The sequence below is a fragment of the Rutilus rutilus genome, assembly GCF_951802725.1.
Source record: "Rutilus rutilus genome assembly, chromosome: 9".
In the NCBI taxonomy this organism is placed as follows: Eukaryota; Metazoa; Chordata; class Actinopteri; order Cypriniformes; family Leuciscidae; genus Rutilus; species Rutilus rutilus.
The window spans coordinates 16240703-16263914 of record NC_140223.1 but is presented as its reverse complement, the minus strand read 5'-3'; the positions used below and the strand labels follow the sequence as shown (position 1 = coordinate 16263914).

The 23212-nt window shown below is 39.0% G+C and overlaps 2 protein-coding genes across 2 annotated transcripts in view; both read left to right on the top strand.

Annotated features, from left to right (window-relative positions):
• The window catches only part of zbtb16b (zinc finger and BTB domain containing 16b), a 49446-nt gene extending 39034 nt beyond the window's left edge, over nucleotides 1-10412 (top strand). Inside the window, exons 5-7 of the mRNA XM_084419489.1 lie at nucleotides 2860-3030; nucleotides 7774-7941; nucleotides 9382-10412. Coding sequence (XP_084275615.1) covers nucleotides 2860-3030; nucleotides 7774-7941; nucleotides 9382-9611 — 569 coding nt within the window. The 3' untranslated portion in view covers nucleotides 9612-10412. The remainder of the gene's footprint in view (nucleotides 1-2859; nucleotides 3031-7773; nucleotides 7942-9381) is intronic.
• Nucleotides 10413-20643: 10231 nt separating this feature from the next.
• Nucleotides 20644-21558, top strand: or91a1 (odorant receptor, family 91, subfamily A, member 1; the record flags this gene model as incomplete). Its single annotated transcript, XM_084419587.1, is given in 3 exon segments — nucleotides 20644-21396; nucleotides 21400-21432; nucleotides 21436-21558. Coding segments are annotated over 3 exon segments (909 nt in total).
• Nucleotides 21559-23212: the final 1654 nt, after the last annotated feature.

Genomic DNA, 23212 nt, shown 5'->3' with positions numbered 1-23212 from the left:
TTTCACTGTTTGTGATATGATTTACATCCAAACAAACATTTTATTTATTTAAAAAGCATCTTAACTCAATCCCTTCTGGAGATTATTTTACTGTGTTCAGTGATATTTTTGTTTTCTTATTCATATTTATTAATTATTCCCACATCTGCCTCTTGCGCTCCTGATCTTTGACCCCACTTATGCATACCATACAATGAGCCAAACCACCCAAATTCAACTTTTCCTCTCTATTCCATCCCTTCTTCATCTCTGATGATAGCCCGTGTGTCATGTGATAGCATTCAACATATTTGTCTTATGTTTTACTAAGCTTATGTTTTTGATTTAAAAATACTAAGACAGAGATATAAAAATAGTTTCATGAATTATTACCCAGACTGAATTCTGGAATACTTGATTATTATTATTATTTAAAGAGGTGTCTCACAAAAGCTGCATTTATTTGATCAAAATACAGAAACAAACAGTAATATTGTAAAATATTATTACAATTTAAAGGTGAACTAAGTAACTTTTTTACCTTAACTGAACAGCTTCGGAGTCATTGGAATGGTTATATTACTTATTTCGGGTTGAATGGTGGTCGTTTCGCACCCCCCTGGTGCCCGTGAGCGGAAAATACGCACTTGCAACTTTGAGCCGGCGGGTCGCCGGCCGCCGCGTCAGGAAGTCTCGCGTGATAACAGGTCTCGCGATGTAAACAACTGCTTTACGGCCAAAAGAAATCTGCTAAAATGCTGTCATTATTGCGCTCCCTCACGCTGTCCGAACCCGAATGAAGAAGACGTTTTAAAGAATGTCCCATCTGCTTTGATGTCGTTGATCTACTAGCCTCTGGTGTCTGAGAATCACCAACGAGTTTTTACAACAGTGTTGTCAAATATCTATTCCGAAGCTGTGGGGAGAGCTCTAGAGAGAAACCTGCGAGCAAAAAGCGAGAATACAGCGAAGAAATCCTGAAGCTACTGAGTGCTGCTTTAAAAGAGCTGTTTAATATTTGAATATATGTTTAACTGTAATTTATTCCTGTGATGGTAAAGTTACATTTTCAGCATAATTACTCTAGTCGTCATTGTCACACGATCCTTCAGAAATCATTAATATGCTGATTTGCAGCTCGAAAATATATCTTATAATTATCAGTGTTGAACACAGTTGTGCTGCTAAATTTTATTGTGGAAACCGTGATAGATTTTTTTCAAGATTCTTTGATGAACAGAAAATGATATCCAATATTTTACTTCTGTTGTGACTTTATGATTGTTTTAATTGGAATTCATCAAATAATTCCAATGCAGATTCCAATTCAGTACCTTGTAGCTTGTGAGCATTGCAATTCATATTCCAACTGAATATAAATTCTTAAATTCTATATTTTGCCCTTTGTGTTAGGAAACACATTTTTTGCAGGAGTAGCTGGTGACACACCTCTTTCTGCTGTTGTATGCCTCAGTGAGGTGTACTGTGGGTAATGGGCAGCTCTGGAGCGCCACTAACAGCAGCTGCTGAGGAGAGCCGAGTCTCTGACACTCACTCTGAGAGAGGAGCTGGCTCCATTAACAGCCCTATTCACTCGGCTTAAGCTACTCTGTCAGCCACTTCAGAACCATTAAAGCTCTGCTGGGAGCTAGACACAGACGAACGAGGGAGACAGAAGGAGAGAAGAATGAGGAAAAATAGAAGCAGGGGATGCTCTCAGTGGAACTGAGTGATGGTATAAATAGTTGGAGTTGTAGAGGTAAATTATTCCTAAAGACATTAAACAGTAGTGAAGCTAAGCTCCCTCTCTCTCTTCCCCTCGTGCTTTCTTTTTCTTTACCACAGTCACCTCGTATATTTATGCCTGTGCTGGATTGCCTCGTTTTTTTTCCCTATCTTTTTATGAAAAGGGCTGACAGCACAAATATCTGTTATGTGTCTGATATAATGAAGCTCAAGAATGTGTCATCATTTGTGTTTCTGCAACATTCACAGCGAGATTTGCCTTGAATGTTTTTCTTCTGCTTTTTTTGTGAGCCTCGGAGCTACAGTGGCTTCCAAAAGAACTTTTGTTTTCAGCATAACAGTCTGAGAGGACAAGTGACCTGAAAAATGTTCATGAATTTAAAAAAATCTTAAATCTTAATAAATATTTGTAATAATACCATTTATTTTATTTTATTCCTGATCAAGGACATTACATTTGATTTGATTTGATTACCTAAATGGTTCTTAAACATAAAAAAAAATATATATATATATATATATTTCCTCTTTGTTTAAAAACTTTTTACTTTTAGATCTTTGACCTTAGACAAAAAAGTTTTCATGGGTGAATATCCACTCCCGGCCCCTAAATGGCCCTTCGTAATCAATGTCGGCCCTTAAACTTTTAAAGAATGGAAATAGCAGACATCGGGCAACTTGTCTGAGTACATTTACACAAAACTCGCATTACAGACGAGCTGTCAGTGAAGTGTAGAGGTTCATTTTTATGTGTCTGAAGCACTAATGTTTTTTTGTTTTTTTTACTCTGAGCTCTTTCGTAAATGCTGATTGATTGAGTGAGAAGTCAATCCCAGCCTGCTGTTCACGAACCCACCACTGGGCATTCACAAAGATTTTAAATTAGGGACAGCTTTACTTGAAAGATACATTATTGATTGGCCATAGATACTGAAAGCACTGTTTCTGTTGTGGAGAGAAGAGAAACTAAGGCAATACGTCTAAGTCTCTTTTACCCCATCCATTACTAAACATATAGACTTATTCATTCATTTTGCCACATTGTACTTAGCTACAAAATGGATGAAGTCCAAATTCTGCATTCTCTGCATTACTCCCTGCATAACCCCCTCTCGTTTTGTCTTTTTTCTTAAGGCTCAGATATGGCAGTGTTTTGTCTTCTGTGTGGGAAGCGTTTCCAGACCCAGAAGGCTTTGCAGCAGCACATGGAGATTCACGCCGGCATGCGCAGCTACATCTGCAGCGAGTGTGAACGCACTTTCCCGAGCCACACGGCGCTCAAACGCCATCTCCGCTCGCACACAGGTGAGCTTTACCTGAACATCACTCACACCGCCGGTATCTGAGTCATCTAAAAGCACATTAATCACTTCACACCTCTGTGTAATGCAGAAAAGGGCAAGCTGGCCACTAGCTGAGATGTGGCAAAGTTTTTAAAAGAGTTCAGAAGGAGCATGTTCATATAGTCTTGCTAAGGTTATATAAACCTCTTACTTGTCCTCAGACAAGCCAGGTGAGTATCGACAGAGTCAGGTACATCTTATCACATTTATGCCCAAGAACCAACCACCCACCTAGGCAGGAAGCAGCTTAATTTCTGCAACAACAAAAAAAGTCTATGCTAACACTAAAGGCAATGCTATCATGACCGTTATGCAACAAACTGAGTGAAAACTTACTCTAATAATGGCTAGTATGTCAAACCTATCTTTTGAACATATTGAACTTTATCATCCAGTGACTTCTTCCAGCAATGGAAATTGTAAACAAAACTTTATCTCCCTACAGTCTGTGGGCGGCCCATCTGAGGCTTAGACTGTTTTCTGACAGCCTTTTGTCTCTCACTCTACCTCACATCCCCCTTTCTCTCGACAGTTTCCTTCAGGGTAACTCGATCCTCCATTTTTTTTTACCATTCTACATTATCAAATGACCCGAAATTGACAACAAAAATTGTAATTGAATTATAATGAGGTAGGGAGAAGCGTTGAGAAACTCTTGTCATTGCAACAGGTAGGATTGCAATATATGATATAAATATGCTCCTCCAAACATTAGTTAGAAACTCAGTAAATATAAATCAACATCCATTAAATTTAGTTAGAACAGACCATAAACAGATTTATACAGTTATCTCTGTTCTTTCCTTCAAGACAACGAGCAGATCTGTAAGGTTTAACAGTGAACAGAAAGAGCACAAAATGGACCTACTCCATTTGCTTGCAAGAGTGCATCTTTCTTTTGCTTTCGCTCTCTCTGTCTGACCTGAAATACCAGTAAGATTGTCAGAGACAGTTGATGTCTAGACTCAACATGTAAATTTTTGATAAGACAGGCCAGAAATGAAGCGAGGTTGTTTTTTTAAAGAGGCATTAAGTATGCGCTCCATCTCGCCACAGACCGCCGGGTACATGGTTTTTCCAGAACAACATCTGAAAGGACATTTCGACACTCCTAACGGAGTCTGAGTAAATGTCAACTACTATAGATATTTCACCAAGCAAAATCTGTTTTTCTTTACTGGAATTGCAGCATTTTTAAACAACATACAGAACTGTGCATAAACTGTGCTAAGCGTAATTAATTCAGATTTTCTTGTGTTTTATACCACATATCAAGGGTATGATAAGCGGTCAATAGCTGGTCACAAAATTGGACCTCAGAGGATTTTTTTTATTTTATTTTAAAGGTTGCACTTTCAAAACTAAGGAGACTTATCTAGGTCTCAGGTGCACTTGATTAAACAAATGTAGTCTCAGGACATCACTAAATCCTTTCTTCTTCAAAATCAAATCAGTTTTCTTTCTGTTTTTTTTGTTTAATTATGGATAAATGGAGGATTATGGACTTTTAATAGCTGACTTGGACATTTTTTAAGACTCAATTTCGTCTTTATTAAATCAATCATGCTAATGTATCTAGATGCTAATGTATCTACAAGAAACAACCAAGAAATGAGTCTTTCCTTTGGGGGTCTATAGGAGGTCTGAATTCACATCATTGCCCACTAGGCTACATGGTCACCAGTATATGTTGTGTTTTGGATGCTATGGTAGTGTCACTACCAGGCCTCCTAACTAGTTAAATCAGCAAGCCTGCCTTGGTCAACCATTGTCATAAAAAAAAAAGCATGCTGGTTAACCAGCATTTTTGCTGATGAACGAGAGATATTGGTCCACCAACACTAACCAGAATAAATCATCTGGTCTTTTTATAAATCCTGTCTTATAGTAATATAGTATAGTAGCATATTTTTAGGATGCAATAACAAAATCATAACCAATAAATGCAAAATCACCCGCAACATAACGGGTAGGTGGACACCTGACAACATCCACCTGTATATTTCATATGATCCGCATTGTATTTACAATGCGAGGGGCAAATCAAACAATGGGCTCCGTGCATCTCCAGTTGCTCCTCTCTTTATTCTGAACATGCAGCCTGTTCTCATTAATATGCCATTCCTGTTCGCTCTCCATTTCACTGCCAGACCATTTGCAGACAGTGGCGGCTGTCTATGTTCACAGCTGTGTTTGATGGTACGGAGCACAAAGCTCACATTGCTTATGGCACAGACAGTCTCTTCAGGTCGGTCGGCCTTGACTTTCAAGCCATTTTGTCAAGCAGGGCAAAGCTATATTAAAGAATGTAAAATTCACTCCTTTTTATTTATTATGCACCAATAGTGAAACGTGCCGGCATCAATAAAACACTTTAATGTGTATTGACGCCGCATTTAACTTGTATGACATTGTCAGCACAACAATAAACATGGAAACACACTGAAGCTGATACCTGTGGATATTTCCTCCAGTGGGTAGTTGATGCCAGTGACTTGTTCAGAATGCACACACAGATGGGGTTAGCGCATTAGCATGCCTGTGGTGTTGTGAGTCTGGCCTGCCTGCTGCCCGCCTCTGGGCAATTAACTTTAATGACAGACAGGCTGAAGGGCTTTCAGAAGGTGCATCGGATAAGTTGATACAGATGCATAAAGACTGCCACTCTATCTATCATCTCATATCTGTTCACTAGGGATCTCATCTGTCCCAGCCTGTTTTTTTTTTCTCTCAACCCAGATAGAAACCCATTCATCTCAGCCAGAAGTGTATTTAAATGTGAATGGCGGGCCGTGATTGGCTTAGAGAACGTGCTCTGGGAATTTCTGCATTGTCTCTTAAGAGGAGGGTTTAAGTCAGAGCATGACGGAACATAACAAGAGATGCAATTTATTCCTGCGCACGGCTAACACTTGGACAGGGAGATAATGAAGAGCATAGGTCGCCGCCGATGACTTTAAAGCCACGCCGCCCGGGCTGAAATGTATTAAATATTACGAGCCTTATATGCCGCTGCTGTCTGAGGAAATGATATGAGGGGCTGTTAGTCAGAGCGGGAAAGCAATTAGTAATCGGCCGACGTTCGAAATCACCACATATCAGACTCGTACTGATCACTGACATTAGAAAAGCCAGCGGGGAGAAATGTGCCGGATAATTCGCTTTTCAACACCTTACTCGATATTAATAACTTTGCAAGCTGCATCAATACATGTGGAAATTTGTTTATAAAATAACAGTTCTTTGTGATCACTAAGGAAATTTGTTGTTTAATATAGATTGACTGAAAAATCCAGGTCGTACTAGCCTAAGGTGGTCAACTAGTTCAAGCTATGTTTTGAAGCATCGTTAACCAGCTCTAACGGGTCAACCTTAGTCCTCTGTCTGTCGACTAAACCAATTTGGAAGAACTGATGACCATCTTCAACCAGCGTAGAAACCATGTGCAAATAGGGCCGGGTATTGATATTTGATTAAATTCTAGTTCATATGAAGCTCTTGATTTGATTCAGTTTAATTTGATTCCCATTCAATTCAGTGTTGGTAATATTCATTATAAAAAATAGTTTTCATATAAAAACCTTAAACTTAAATGAAACTTAAATGAAATAAATAACCGAAATAAAATAAGTTGAATTTGAAGTACTAAAATTATTAAAACAATAACTGAAATTAAAAAAAAAAAAAAAAAAAAATTTAATGCACAGATAGTTCCATGTCAGTTTAATCACCGTTCTATATCAATGCGCTGTTTTTATTGAAGCACACATACACATACACAGCGAGTCAACATTCATGAGCACAGAAACTTATCAACGCTGCCCGCAACTTTTACTATTAATAATAATAATAGTAATAATACTGAATCGCTACATTATATTTCTCAGCAACGAAGGGGTTACATCGCTTTTTTGAAATAATTAAACTCACAGCTTCAATGTTAATAGAGAGAGAGACTATGAAAAGACACAGGTACAAATCTCTCTCTCTCTCTCTCTATAATTAATTAAAATAAATGCTATAATTCATCCATTCAAATAAATGTAATCTTACCGCACTACTTTATGTCTGTGTCTGATTCAAAGCAAACGGGATGCTAGATCTATAAGGTGTAACTGATGAAAATATCAATTTAGTCAATTTTACCCTTCAGGTCAAATATTGCACTGCAAATATCAATAACAGCTTTAAGTTGTCAATTCTGGCAAATTACCCTGGTATAAATGCGATAATCCATGGCTAACTGTGCAGTAAACGATTTTAATGCACTTTGCGGATCCAACCTCTTCGTGTCGAGATTCTGTGCGTGTGTTTGATGGACACTTTACTATCCCATGAGGCCACGGATAGAGGATTTGTGAATGCCAGTGAAGCGATGTAACTGATGGCATTCATACTACACACATACATACTATATAGAACATACATTTTGAACGGTCTTGAAGTAATAGGTACCCACTCAAGAGAGTATGCAGATTTCGGACACAGCCTAAGGCTTTGATTCACTAAAAAGATCTGCCTCATTAGTCATTAGAGTCATAACACTACACTGGTCTCGTGTTTTATGTGTTATTTATTCCCTGCAGCACTGCTGAAAAGCGGTGCTAGAAACCATGAAAAAAATGTGTAAAATGATTTTTTTTAAAAGCCACGTCCCTTAATTAAAACAGGTGAAAGACTTAATCATTTTCTCTCTGCACGACAGGTGACCACCCGTTCGAGTGCGAGTTCTGCGGGAGCTGCTTCCGTGACGAGAGCACGCTGAAGGGTCACAAGCGCATCCACACCGGAGAGAAGCCTTATGAATGTAACGGCTGCGGAAAGAGGTTCAGCCTGAAGCACCAGCTGGAGACCCACTACCGTGTCCACACAGGTCAGACACTTTCATTCCAAAGGTTTTAGAGCAATTCACCTCATCTTCCCAGCCCTGCGGTCCAGCTGATGACTGCTTCACTTTACAAGTGATTTCAAAAGCCATAGAAGCTCACAGGTTAATAGTCACACACTGGGAACACACTGACCTGCTCTTCCAGCATGCTTTGCAGTTGGAGATATTTGACCCAGCGTGGTGCCTTCAAGCAAATATGATATAATAAAACAAGACAACAGCTTTGTAAAATGATAAATGAATTGTATTACATTTTAAGGCCCCAGTTTTACGCTGAAGAATTCAGATCTTGACATTTTCGGGTCCACACTAGATTAAATTCCTTGTATCTATTTTGTTCGGTCATGGTCTCACTATGGTGGCATATTAAATCTTTCAGCTGAGCTGGAATTACAGGCTGATTGCTGTTGCTCTCTGGCCCTCAATAAGAAAGCTGCTAAAGCTAACCTATCAGGAGGCCCGTCAAATAATTGCTGTCTTTGTGTCAAGCGGGGCTGCAGACACGAGACTGGACAGGTGAAGATAACAAGAGCAGAAACTCTCAGCTGAAAGGCCACTGCTCCTTCACACAACCAGCCGGAGAATCACTGACATTTACCCTTGCTGTCAGTGGCGGATCAATACTCTGTTTGCTCTGCTCAGTGACAGGCAGCACACCCACAGATCTGTTGTTCCCGTCCTGGACACCAGGTGGCATCTTAACTCCACCTTACTAGCCAGGAAGCTAGTCATAAGAGTATTGTTCACACAAGTTTTTATCTGCCATTTAATTTGAAAGTTTCAGTAATATTTTTAATTTTATTTCAGTTTTAGTTATTTAGTACTTCAAGTTAAATCAAAATTGACCCGTTATTATGGAATATTGCCATATTTATTATAAATGATTTATCCGTGCACATCCTTCTTTTTTTTTATTCAAGTGCCCTCGTAATCTTTTATCAAAATAATTAAATCTAATAAAATAAAAAAAATCTTGCAGCGACATCTCTTCTCTGATGACGTGTTTTTGCTGGCGCAAGGGTGGGACCAGCTGTCACTCACATGAGATCGACCAATAGGATACCACAACGATCCAATCAATTCCCCATTGACAAAATCAAGTCCCACCCTACATTTTTTCTTGTTCGAGAAGCAGTTTCACTCGGGTGTAAGTCACAATAGGGAATAAAAGACTATCGCAACTTCCGTTTCATGTCGACTTTAAACTAAACGCAAATGAGAAATGCTGAAATGAAGTAAGTTTAAGGTCTTGTTATATTTTAATGATAATTACCCTGGAATACATTCATAGATCCAGACATCCATCACATTATGGAAGTAAAATGCAATGTGATTCCCATTTCATGCTGACTTTAATCAACACAGCTGTTTCTGTCATTTACACATTATTGGTGGTTTGAAGCGTTCTGTACTTGTTCTCCACAGGTGAGAAGCCGTTTGAGTGTAAGCTATGCCACCAGCGCTCACGGGACTACTCCGCCATGATCAAACACCTGCGTACCCACAACGGCGCTTCGCCCTACCAGTGCACCATCTGCCAGGAGTACTGCCCCAGCCTCTCATCCATGCAGAAGCACATGAAGGCCCACAAGCCCGAGGACGTGCCCCCAGACTGGAGGATAGAGAAGACGTACCTGTACCTCTGCTACGTGTGAGACGGAGCCACAAAAAGGAACGGAAAATGGCAAGATGCGCCCAAGGACAATTCACCTGAAGGTTTGCTTTTGGTCCAGGCCAAAGACAGTAAGGGCGCGTGGTCAAACTGATGAAATGTGATGTGGAATTTTTTTGACGTTTTGTTTGTGATATGCATTTGTGCACATTTTTAGGATGTAACTGCACTCAAAAATGTTTATGAAATGGAAATGTGATAAAGGGATGTGAATTGAATTATCAGAAAGTGTTAGTACAGTCCACCACTATGACGAGAATCCGTTTGTCTGCATTCCACCCTGTTGATTGGAAAAATTCACTGCATGATCATACTTGTTTTATTCAAATAAGGATTCCTGCACTTTTCCTCCATGGATGAAACCCATAAGCCATAGATTTTCAAGACCCTAAAAAATCACTTGTGTTGACGTTTAGAGGTGGGGCATATCATAGGGATCATCCAGTAGGCTTTAGTTACATCACAAGCATGATTTGAAATGGTCATGGTATGTTAAGGCCCAGGTATACATATTTTCTGCGTTCCGCTCCATCTCACGCACAGTTGTGCGCGCAAGCCTTTCAAAGTATACTCCTTCGGCCGTGAGCGCAGAAAGACACGTTCGGCGCGTGCGCACTGTCTAGTTGACTTTGTCTCCAAGTGCTCAAATCGCAGAACGCGGGCGGCCGAAGTATACTTTGGGCTTTAAATGTCAACGTTTGGGGCTACGCTAGCAACCTCTCAAAGGTAACAGACAAACTCAAGGCCTCAAATTTTGATTTCTGGTGGTCTTAACAGAGCTATTCTGAGTCAAATAAAAACATGGACCAAAGCTTAAACCCCGCATACATGATCAAACAGAGGAGCTAAACACATTAGCGGATGAAATTATACCCTTTTTAGTAAATTGCTCCCTTAAGGTCATTTTTAGGCTTTCTAGGCCTCAATTTTAGTGATTTTTTATTATAAGTAAGTGTGAGGAAATGCACAGGGGTTGGACCCATTAGTCATTTTCTTTAAAGCGTAATAAAGTGCTTAACAAAACAGCTTTTCTCAGAGGTACATCCAAATTATGCTGCCAAGCAACCGTAGTGGATGTTCAGGGACATTTATTCAACCTTAAATAACTACACTGTGCACTTTCAGAGTTTCAGAGGCCCTTTTTTGTTGTTGTTTTCAGCACTACAGAGAGGTTATTCTATGTAATTTGCTTTCATTTCAGTCTCTTTCGCACCAAATAAAACAGTATGAGAGTTGATTGCATTTTTACGTTCACACGGCAACATTTTGCTATTGCAGGCATTTTAGTCTAATGAATTGTTTTTATCGTACCCATAAATCAGTTTATGAATTAAAAAGAGATTATTTTTTAGAATCAAATACCGAAATGCAGTATATGTTTCTGTGGACATGTCAATATATGGTTTGCTTAAGATACTTAGCTAGTTAGCTAGCCGTTATTTTTTGAATTCTGTCATCTCTGTTTAAACGTTTTACTTGAATTGCCTAATTTTGTTACCTCACATGCTAGATTTGTTTTGTACTAGTCTTTGTTTCTCATTTCCTGCTGAGCTGCTTAAAACCGCACAATGCAACAGAATTAATCGGTATCAGAAAAACATATCATCAGACCCACACGGAATCCAAGAGATCCGAGACATTTAAGCAGAATTGGAATGGCCATTCACAACGCTCTATATATTGTGTTGCATATACATTTAGCAGACGCTTTTATCCAAAGTGACTTACATTGTATTCAAGGCATACATTCTATCAGTACAGTATATATTTCTGCCGCCCCTTATGTGTTTATGTTTTGATTAATTGGCAAATGATAAGACTGTAGCTCTTTACATTTTAAGCGTTTTATTATGTTTAAATGTATTCCACACTATCGGAGTATTCTCCAAAAAATCTGTGGAATAAAGGTGGTGTTCAGAAAATTTCCCAATACACTCTCGTGGCAATATGTAACTATTTTACGTTTTGGTGAATATGACTAATTCGTATTAATTTGTAGCAGCATTTCCTTACAAATCGCATTGTACGAATTCATACGTAATCACCATCTCGTAGAGCCCGATCTCACGGGAAAACGTACAAATTCTATGAGGTGGCTTATTCGTACGAATTCATACGACCTGACTCGTACGAATTAGTAAGTTTTTTGCAAAATCGTACATATTTTACGAATTGGCCAATTCGTATGAATTCATACAAATGACCTACCCCTGACCCCGCCCCTAAACCTACCCATCACGTGGGTTTAGACAAATCGTACAAATTCGTACGAGTGAGGTCGTACGAATTAGCCAACTTTTTATCATTCGTACGAATTCGTACGAACTGGTCGTGAGATAGCGTTGTCTCGTAAAATAGGATTCAACGTGATCCCGTTTTTCGTGTGAGGACGAAAAAAAGTTGGACATGCAAATTCGCTGCGTTTGAAAGTGTTTTTGTGTGAGTGGTGCTTCATCGCCACAGTATTGACAATGGACAAACCCCCCCCCCCCCAAAAAAAAAATCGATAATGTGACCACACCTTACATGCGGGTTCCGTCTGGGTCTGTGCATTATTCAGTGGTATTTTAGCGTTAAGCGTAGTACGAGTGTGCATATCTTGTCTCTAGGCCATCTGTTTCAGGACTACCTTCTCGGTTTTGCACTAAAGCAAAAGCACACTTTTGTTTTGCTTGTAACTAGCATTTTCATTTACACCCACTCTCATATTTCCATTCGCTAAAAAAATCCCAGTTCATTCGTCATTACATTTACACTCCTTATGATGAAACATAATCAGACTAAAAGGGTAGACGCATACATTCTAGATAATTTTAGAATAGCATTGAAAAAATGTTTAGTTATTAGATACTTGAGGGGATAAACTTGAAACAATGTGAATAAAAATGATCTTTTTATGTGAAAATTATTCAAGCGGTAAGTCATAAGAGATGCGATACTGATGCGTGCAGTTACGTGGGGATATTCGCTAGAGAAAACAAACGAATAGGTGATTTTCTGTGAAAATAAATCTCTCGACAAGAGCCAAACGCGGCACTTTGCTAAGGGAATATGTTGTATTTTTGTACGGGGTATTGTGCGACCCTTGTTCTTTTGTTCGTTTTTAGTGAGGCGAATATTTTTACAGTATCTTTTGCATCTGTGCTTGTTCTTGATTTGAGTGGAAAATTGTTTTCTTGTGCTTATTTTACAATGTTAAACATACAAGTAGTAGATGTTTGTAAAAACATATTGTAGTCATTGCTGCTGGGTGTCAGTTCATATGATGATAATGATGATGATGATGATGATTCCACATTTTAAGTATAAAATGACATTGAGTGAACTAATGCCAAGAGCTGTAGGTCTACGACAGCGTCAAGGAGCACAAGCAACATGTAAGACATGAAAAGTAAAGCTGTATCTGTGTGTTTGTATTGTGTTCACCGATCACTGTAAGATTAGAGTCACCTATAAGGTCTGTACTGGTCCTCGTGTGTGCAGTGTGAGTCAATGTGGTCGATTTATTCAGTGTTAAATACATGCACCGAGAGGTGCTGTCACAGACACCCTGTAAATGATTTGAAACATCTTCTGCCCTTTGTATTTGTGTCTTTATGCAAAGTCACCTTGATATGAACTGTGCTCTTAGGCAATCAGGGATGCCTTCACTTTACCCACAGAACATCAGAAATATAGATTTCAGGATACACACCCTACTTTCTCCGTCTTTATGGATACTGTGTTTAGGTTTGTAAGCCCTTTCAGCTACTTTTTTCAGTCATCGCAAGCAATAAATCTACAGGTCAGCATGTAAGTGAAAACTTGGCATCCCTGCCACTGTATCACTGTGTTTTACTTTGCTTTCAGACAGGAAGTAGCCATGTCACTCAGTGCTCCCATATTTGTGCCATTGTTACACAAATTAATACTCGGACTGAGGATCCACGTGGGACCAAACGGCCATTTCGCTCCATTTGCCTTGTTCCAGTGACAAGACCGTGTTCTTGGTGTCGAAATGGTTTTACATTCGTCATGTTTTACTTTTTTGTATTGTCTACCTCAGCACCAGTTCTTTGTGTAACTTTTAAAAGGTGCCCAATTATTGTTACTTTGTTTTGTGCATAAATTTTGTATTATAGCCTTGTAGGGTTTTTGTTCTTCTCTTTATTTCAGCATAGAGATGCTGTTTTGAAGCACTGTGTGGTGTTTTTGATGCTGCAGATAGAGGTGTAGATTCCTTTCCCCTTCTCTATGTGGGTTCAGACACATCTCTGTATACGTCAGTGTTCTAAAATAAACTTGTAACAGAAATGCCATGTGATTGAGAGATTTTTTTTTTTTCACCGTTCTAAGCTGTCTGTGTGAGAATTGTGTGAGGGGGATGATATGATCATTTTTGTTTGACTAGAGCGCTAGTGCAGGAATGTTGGGTTTGTATTTGGCGATTGAGTCCTCTAGTGGCAGAAACCAACATTAACGTAGACTTGCCCATCTAAAGCGATTTGTCAATAGAAAGCAAGATCATTCAAATAACACAAATGTGACCTATATGAAATATGATAGATAAATAAATGAAGGACCTGAAAGTGCAAGTGACACTTATAAATATGGAACATTGTGTTGTCCCATAAATATTTTTTTTTAAGTATTAATAGGCAAATTTTTGTTTTGCATTGTAAGAACTATTATACATGTTAGATAAATTAAAAATTAAACATACAGATTTATGACCCTGGGCGACAAAACCAGTCACATGGGTTAATTTAAGATTTATACATCATCTGAAAGCTATGATATGATATGTTATGTTATGATAAGTAAATATTTGGCCGAGATACAGCTATTTGAATATCTGGAATCTGAGGGTGCAAAAAAATCGAAACATTGAGAAAATTGCCTTTAAAGTTGTCCATTTACGTTCGCGATAGTGCTGCAGTCACTCACAAAAATAAATGTTTTATATATTTACGGTAGGAAATTTACAAAACATCTTCATGGAACATGATCTTTACTTAATATCCTAATGATTTTGGGCATAAAAGAAAAAACAATAATTTTGACCCATACAATGTATCGTTGGCTATTGCCACAAAAACCTGTGCTACTTATGACTGGTTTTGTGATCCAGGGTCACATTTATATCAAATGTAGCTACCTTCTGTCACAGTTGTGTTTCTGTATGAGTCTTGTTTTCAATAGTCACATGTCTTCCTTTGTTCTGTTTTCCCGCCACTCCTTTGTATCCATGGTTACTGTCATCATCAGATCAGTTTTGTCACCTGTTTAGTCATCATCGTCATTTGTATCACCTGTGTTCTGTTAATCAGTGTTCATCTGTGTTTGTATTTAAATTCCATCTGTTCAGTCAGTCTTCTTCTTCTTCCTCTTCCTACTGCACCACACCATGACACCTACCTGTTAAATTGTTCTTAGAAAAAAATGTGAATTAATTTAACTGTTTAATGTTCATTGCAGATGGAAAATAACAAAATTCACACAATTGTAAGCCATATTCAGAAAATATTGGTCCAACTGTTTAAACAATGACAAACCTAAAAAAAAAAACTAAAAAAAAACAGCTCATATGGTTACTTTGACCTCTAGAAATGTTTGCATTCAGGCAAAATATTTAGAAAAAAAAAAGATCTTTACATTCACAGGGATCACAGTCTGATTAACACTAATAACATATATGTGCAGTCTAGGGATCTCTAAAGTCATCTATCAATGCAATTATTGCTTTTGAGTGACAACATTTTATGAATGTATAAAGCAATAGAAAAACTACATTAAAGTAGCCTGGCTAACGTCAGACCTCGTCTCATTGAGACGTGGTCTGGGAACCACATGTTCATTTTCTCGTATTTGAGGCGTGGTTTACGAATGCCCAGAGCCGTTTATTGGACGCTACGAATGTCTATCAAATGCGCCTGTACGTAGCTCATAGCCAATCGTTTCAATTATACCAGATGACATATGTAGAGCGACAGAAATTCGACGAGGAAGAAGACGAAATAAACTAGCGTTCTAAACTACTTAGAACACTATCTAAGGCCTCATCGAAAGGTAACTTCGCGACGCGTCTGCTGCCATGTTGGATCCATAGATATAAACAAACTGTTTAGGTGTGTCGCATAGACGTCGTGTTCGTCTTGCTGCTCCCTCCCCGTTCTGTGATTGGTCCCCTTTTTGAGGGGAAAATCTGGTCCATGGTGTCCAGGCTGCCTAGCAGCGTGAATAAAATCGTGCTGCGCGCAAGGCAGCATAGAGAGACCCTGGCTAACATTAAAGGTTTTTTTTTTTATGTTCTCTGAATAGTGTAAATATCTTATTGCTGATGTAATTTGAGGAAACCAACCTTGAATAGATAGAATGATAAATCATGATCACATGTGAACCAGACAGGGAGTCAGCTGATGTTTGTAAATGCATTAAAAGTTTTAGACTGATACAAATACGATATTGACTGCTGAAGTATGAAAAGAAAACACTTTTTCATAGTGATTTTATGAACACATTATGTTCATTCAGAACAATAACTCTACAAAGTATTGTTGTTTTTTAACACACCAATCAAATTGCAACCTCATCCCATGTGATTCACTTTGCTGTTTACCTGTGGAATGGCTTTAAATCTTTAGTGGCTCATTAGGTTTGATGAAAGTAATTAAAACTGTCATTAATTATTTAAACAGACCCTATTTAGCCTTTTAATTGCTAATAAGCATGTTTGTTTGGAAAGCAATCAGTGTGACTGAGGCATTAACTAACTGCTAACTGTTAACAGGAGAAAGACTGAACAAATGACATGTTGTAATGACCTGTGAGCTGTAATGAGGTCTACAGTGAAAACAGATGATTAGTCCCGAAAGGCAGTGTTTCACTTGTACCTGCTTTTCTTTCGTCACAGAATATTTTGCTTTTGTGCAAGGCGACCTTTGAAAAAGCTTTCATCCATCAGGTCTGGATCAGCTTAGTGATGTTCGATTAGTGAACAAGTTGTTGTTTTGAACTGGTTCTTTTTAGTGAGCTGGATGAACCAGTTTTTCAGGCTTAAGATAGCACTGATCCACAAGTTACTCAATCTAAACTCACGCTTGGATGTGCCTGACAGTCACTGTATTGGAAATATACGATGCCTGTAGTTCTCGAGTCAACAGTAGTACACTGGTGTGACAGGAGCTGTCGGTTAATGGTTCTCGAATCAGTTATAGAGTCGCCAGTACACTGAACTGAGAAAATGGTTAGAACTCAAATGTCTGTGAAGGACCACTTGGCAGCTACTACTACGAGCATGTGTGAACCGAGGGCTTGATCCTAAAATTTGAGTTAGAATGGCTGTAGAAAGGCTGTAAAAGCAGACTACAGTGAGATTTCCTGTTCGGTCTAATGATGTTTAATGTCTAGTACAACCTCTGCAGTCCCATTGATTACACTTTTTTTTTCAACGGTCCACATTATTTCAGGCATTTAACCAAAAACCCATTAAAAAAAAAAACACTGACTTGGTTGACACTGACCGGAGGTGCTAAAATGTGCTAACTAGTTTCCAGGTTTTGGCCTACAAAAATACATCAGCCAGGCTACAACAGGCTGTATATTTCAGCCAAACTTTTATTTTCTATGACATATTTAATGGCAGAATTTTTATTTATAGTATATAAAGCTAAACTACAATATTAATAGCATATTGTTTGATTTCTAAAAGATAGGTTAGGCATACTAAGCAATTTCAAACTAGCATTTAAAGCATAAGATCCCACCCTCCCTTCAGAGTCTCCAAAGCCACGGCTCCTTCAAAACATGAACGCGAACAGCCAGAGCAGAGTCTGCAAAGCGTTACTATGACGGCGTTAAATTAGCTTGTGTAATGTGCTTTACGTAACACAATAATGAATGTAAACAACTTAAAGAGCTCTGACTTGTACCACCTGACTGCTGCAGACTAATTTCGCCATTGATCGCGTTGCCATAAAAACGCTTAATTCCGAGGACGCGAACAGCTCCGAGTAGAACATCACAGGTTGCCATCTCTTAATTATTGTAAATACGACATGGCGTGAACGCAGCATAAGCTTGTTGTTTTGGTTCGGGAGGAACTGCAAAAGGTGGCTGCAGTTTGTTTGCGGTGCTCGGTTACTGTCTACAAGCATTAGAGGTCTTCACGGGTCCACTTGGATCAGAAAACCCAAGGTCCGACCCGAGACCCGAGTGGGTTCGGGTCCAAATCTAAGTGCCTCGGATACGGGTCGGGTCTCAGCTAGTTAAAAATAAATGTGCTTTTTTCTGAATGGACCCGAGAAGACCCAAATTCTTTTAAGCTATGTCGGGCATTTAACAAAATTGTATCATTTAAAACAATTTATTATCTCAGTTTTACTAAGTTCTCTCTGAATCCGCGCATCTATGTGCAATGGACGGAGGGCAAGTATTCTCGGGTTACTCAACGTAATCATGGTTGAGAGGAAGAAAAGAGACATTGCGTAATAGCTTACCTCCTTTCTTCGAAATTCCTGAAGCCTGATTGAATCACGCTATTGCACTTGCTATAGCCAATGGCGTTCGAATGCTCACTCTGTGGGTGGGCCCAGCCGCTATATAGGTAGCGCAAGTATGCTATGCATGAACAGGGCACAGGGCGCAGCTCTGAGACTCCTCGTCAGAAGTTGGGTCAGGGGAATTAAATGCTTCCAGCTTTATAAGCTGGGCTCTGAATGGCATTGAGGGCACTTTAGGTGTATAACCAAGCCTAGACGTAAGCCTCACCATACAATCGTTTGGTCCAAATTGCATACAAGCACTATTGACGGCGAGAGCTTGCAAATCCCCGACTCGCTTCCAAAATGTTAAAGCGAGCAGTAGCGCCGTCTTGAATGAGAGCACTCTCAAGCCGCTCATCTCAGCTGGCTCAAAGGGGGGGTTCGGCAGCGCACTGAGCACTAATGAGAAGTCCCATATTGGCATTAGACGACGGCGGGGAGGATTCAATCATCTTGTGCCTCAAATAAAGCTCATTATTAGGGGGTGTTTACCCACTGCGCCACCCTCTAAAGCAGGGGTCACCAAACTCGGTCCTGGAGGGCCGCTGTCCTTCAGAGTTTAGCTCCAACCCCAATTAAACACACCTGAACCAGCTAATCAAGGTCTGACTAGGCATACTAGAAACTTTCAAGCAGGTGTGTTGGAGCTAAACTCTGCAGGACAACGTGTCACGGTCTGGGTTGATGAAAGGAGCGAGGACTCAAGTGCAGGAACAATGGGTATTTATTAAGTGGTAATAATAAAACAAAAACTCCCCGTGGGGGAAAACAAGGCCGGCATCAAGATCAACAGAACTATGGCAGGAAACAGAACATAGACGACAAACCAGCACAGGATTGCAAACACAGGGAGACTAAATAGGGAAGCAAACAAAAGAGGGTAACGAGGGAAGGCAGTTGGGGCAAATTAATCAATAATCAGGTAACAAGATGGGAGGGCCTAGACAATTGACAGGAGAGCACAGGGCACAAGGAAACACATGACAAGCCATGTGCTCACAACAAACAGGACTATAACACAAGCACATGACAAACCGGGAGTGTCAGAGCTCTGTCCCCAAACCAAGATAAAAACTAGACAGAAGTGACAGAACCCTGACACAACGGCCCTCCAGGACCAAGTTTAGTGACCCCTTCTCTAAAGTGTTTTGAAAAGCAGCAATAGCAACTACATAAACTTTCAGCGTAGAGTGCAAGCTGTTTGCGAACACCTTCCACTTAAAAGTGTAAAGACATCTTTTTGATGGGGCTCTCGTCTCCGCACTCGTTGCCTCTCTCCTTCCTGATTTTCTTTAGCACTAGCGGGATTATTTTGACTGGGGGAAATGATTATTTTTTGCTTCTTGGGTCAGTGGCTCGACAGCACATCCCCCGAAAGGAGAGCGATCGCCCGACAGAAAAATAGCAGGCAGTGCGCATTCTTCTCCGAGGCGAAGAGGTCGACCTCCGCTTTGCTGAAGAAGCTCCATATCAGTTTCAAGGTCTGAGGGTGTAGTTGTTCACGGCCTCTTTGCCCGTGGCTCAACGGCGGCGGGAGGGGGAGGCGCAGAAGCCAGTGGGCCCTAGCACTGCTTTGGCGTGTGTTTGGCCCAAGCACAACACACATTTGTTGTGTGAGTCTGGAACCTGAAGTGACATTCACGTCGATTTGTCAAATTTGTTCGTTGAACCATCTTATAGCTATGAGATCCATCAGGTAAAGCCACTCACTTCAGTACGCTTCATGTTCATGCAAGATTTTTGTGTGCAGAAGCCCTTCGCCGGAGATGAGGTAAATAGTATTGCAGAAAACACTAGTGAAACCATGAATTATTAGGCTATCTATTTAATTTTTATTGAGCTATCATGTTTATTTTTCCACTGGCCACACTTGAAAGAACCTAACTAAGAAATAACTTGGATCCATTGGTCTAAATTGATCAGGTCTGTCTCGGGTCGTGTATTTATGCACGTCGGGTACAGATTTTAGGACCCGAGAAGACCTCTACATAGCCTCATGGAACACGCTGATGACGTGTGATGTCTGTACGATAATGGTGCACAGAGGTATGGAAATACATTGACAGGCTGGACACCCTGTCTAGACGAACATTTTTTGGTCCTGATATTTCCACAGATAATAAATGTTTTAATATTTAGACCACTTCTATCATTGATGTGAAGAGTTTCAACCAATATAACAAAAAGTGTTTATGAAAAACACTGCCGACCCTACCTTTCTAAAGGCCTAATAAAAAAACACCTACACACATTATGATATTCTTTGATTAAATCTGTTGTCACATGCATCCCAAATGATGAAATAAGCACTGTGTTACAGAAACATCTGCACTGATGACATATGAGTGTCATGAGCGCTGGACCTTGTAAACAAAACAAGGTCCAGCCCATCTACAGCTCTATAAAAACAGCACAAGGAAAGGAGAGATCGGAGGTTATGCGCAACTTCCACCTTCTGACTTAGATTTTTCATGGCTTATTTTTGCCATCATTATGAACTTAACTTATAACAACTTAAGCAGTACGTACAGTTTGATAGCATTAAATGAGAAGCCTTTGATTGTGCACGTAGTGGTGGGGATTCTTCTCCATGTGAACGGACTGATGATTGTCACCTTTCTGAAGAAGGAGAACTTCAGGGACACGCGCTACATTCTGTTTGCTCAGACTCTTTTTTTTGACACTGCTTTTATGCTGATGACTGATTTAACCCTTATTGGGTCGTTTTACCAGTACCCCGTGCACATAATTCCTTGCTGTATGACCTGCGCAATTTTGTCTTTTCTCACTGTTTGTACACCCTTGACTCTTGTAGCCATGTGTTTGGAGCGCTATGTGGCGATATGTTTGCCTTTAAGACATGCCAGCGTCTCCACCCCCAAAAACACCTCCATTGGGCTTCTCATCATATGGGGTGTCAGTCTTCTTCTCCCACTGTTTATTCTCATTGTCTCTTTTGCTTATCTTCCACCTGGTGCCAAGTTCTCATATGTTGTGTGTACTGTGGAGATCATGTTACAGGTAAAATGGCTGGCGGACATGAGGGCAGCGACGCTACAGCTCTTATTCATCATAATGTTGTGTATTACTATCTCCACCTACATCAAGATTATGATCGTGGCCAGGTCTGCCTCCTCTGAGAACAAGAAGTCAACAAATAAGGGTCTAAAAACAGTTCTTATCCATGACATTCAGCTGCTTCTGTGTATGGCGCAGCTTATAACCCCTTATATAGAAATGCCTTTATGAAAAGTAGATGTCATGATATTTGTGAATGTAAGGTAGGCCTACTCAAATTTCATTTTATTTGTGATCTTGCCTCGAGGTATGAGTCCCTTCATTTATGGATTACGAGACAAAAAGTTTTATAATGCTCTTAGATATTATGCCTTTTGTGGCATTTGTTAGAGACGGTAAAACTGTTAGAGGTGTCCTAAGCATTTCTATACACAATTAAACCTCACACAATATAGTGGATTGTTTCATTAAAATAAACTGCACCAATGTTTAGCATTCACAATCATATAAAATAACTTATTTATAAATATATTTTGGCTGGCAGTGGGCATGCTATTTATGTCAAAACATATTTGATGTTTATATCTAATGTATAAATATAATTATATAATTTAATGTTTAAAGTTTAACTTTGTAATATTTAATAATCTTACTTTAAATAAACCTGTCAAATGTAATTGACAAATACAAAATTCATGTCCAGCCTAGGAAAATTTACATTTTCACCCTTTATTCAAAAAATGTGTCAATTCTGTAAGCATATTGCATAGTTGTGCTTGGAATCAATTTTTTTATTAACTTTGTATCTGTTCAGAATGAACCTGCTATTATAATGAAAAAGATATACAATATAAGACAAATTGTATATATATCTTTTATCTTGTTCGACCACAAGGCTTTAAAATAATAAAATACTCAGGTAACTTTTAAACTGCCTTTCCGAATTCCTGTTCCTATTGAATATGATCTTAGATATGCACATTTAATGCGTGCATTAAGGAAATAATTGATCTAAATGAGGAAAATAAAGGAAACTATAATGGCTCTATAGTAACCCCATGGGGAACCAGTGACCAAGTAGTAGATTACAACACGGTCACCAGCATCAGTAGTTAGTGTCATATCTGCTCCTGCAGTATCTCTAACTCACCACAAGATGTCACGGTCCACCGTCTAAATAACTATACAAAACGTTTCTGATCTCTTCTACTCCAGTGGTTCTCAGCCTCAAACCTCCAACAAGTCATATTTTTCCACCTCAGGAATTACCTTCTTTTTTTTTTTCTTTTTTTTTTTGATGTAAGCCATTATTGGTCAGAATTATTGGCACCCCTGGTTAATATGATCAAAGAGGGCTGTAAAAATAAATCTGCGTTGTTAATCATTTCACTCGTAAACAAAACACGTACCCAAAATTCAATGCAGTGTGACATCAACTTTACTAAAAACAAGTACATTTTTAGACATAATATTTTCTATTTTGACTGGTTTTGCTCTATTTTGCCAATGTGAATAGTTCCAAACAAAGCAGAATAGTTGCATCTTTCAAAAAAGTGTTTTGTTCTTGAGTGTTTTTGACTGGATGATTTGGGTGAGTCGATGATTCAATGACCCAATCATAAAGACTGAGGTCACTTATTTCATTTATAAATGATCAACCAGTTTAAACAAATCTGTTAAATTAGTGATTTAATCTGTAAAATGAAAGACTAATGGTTTTAGTAGGCTATTATTTTTTTGTTTATTTTTTCTAGTGTTAATAAGTGTAATTAATTTAAATATGTTCTACACAATGTACTTTTTTTTTATTTTTATTTTTTTTAAATAACTATGAGATGGGTGGCCTGTATGGCCCCTGCCCCCAAAAATATATGTACACACCCGTGGAACACTTTAAAAGTTAAAAACAAGTTAAACACTTATTCAGTTCATACTTATTCAGTATGTGATATAGTCACATTTTAATATGTTGTAGAATTAACTTTCATTACTATTCTATTAGGAAAGTTTAATGTCAACACGTACTGTCAGTTTCCTTCACAAC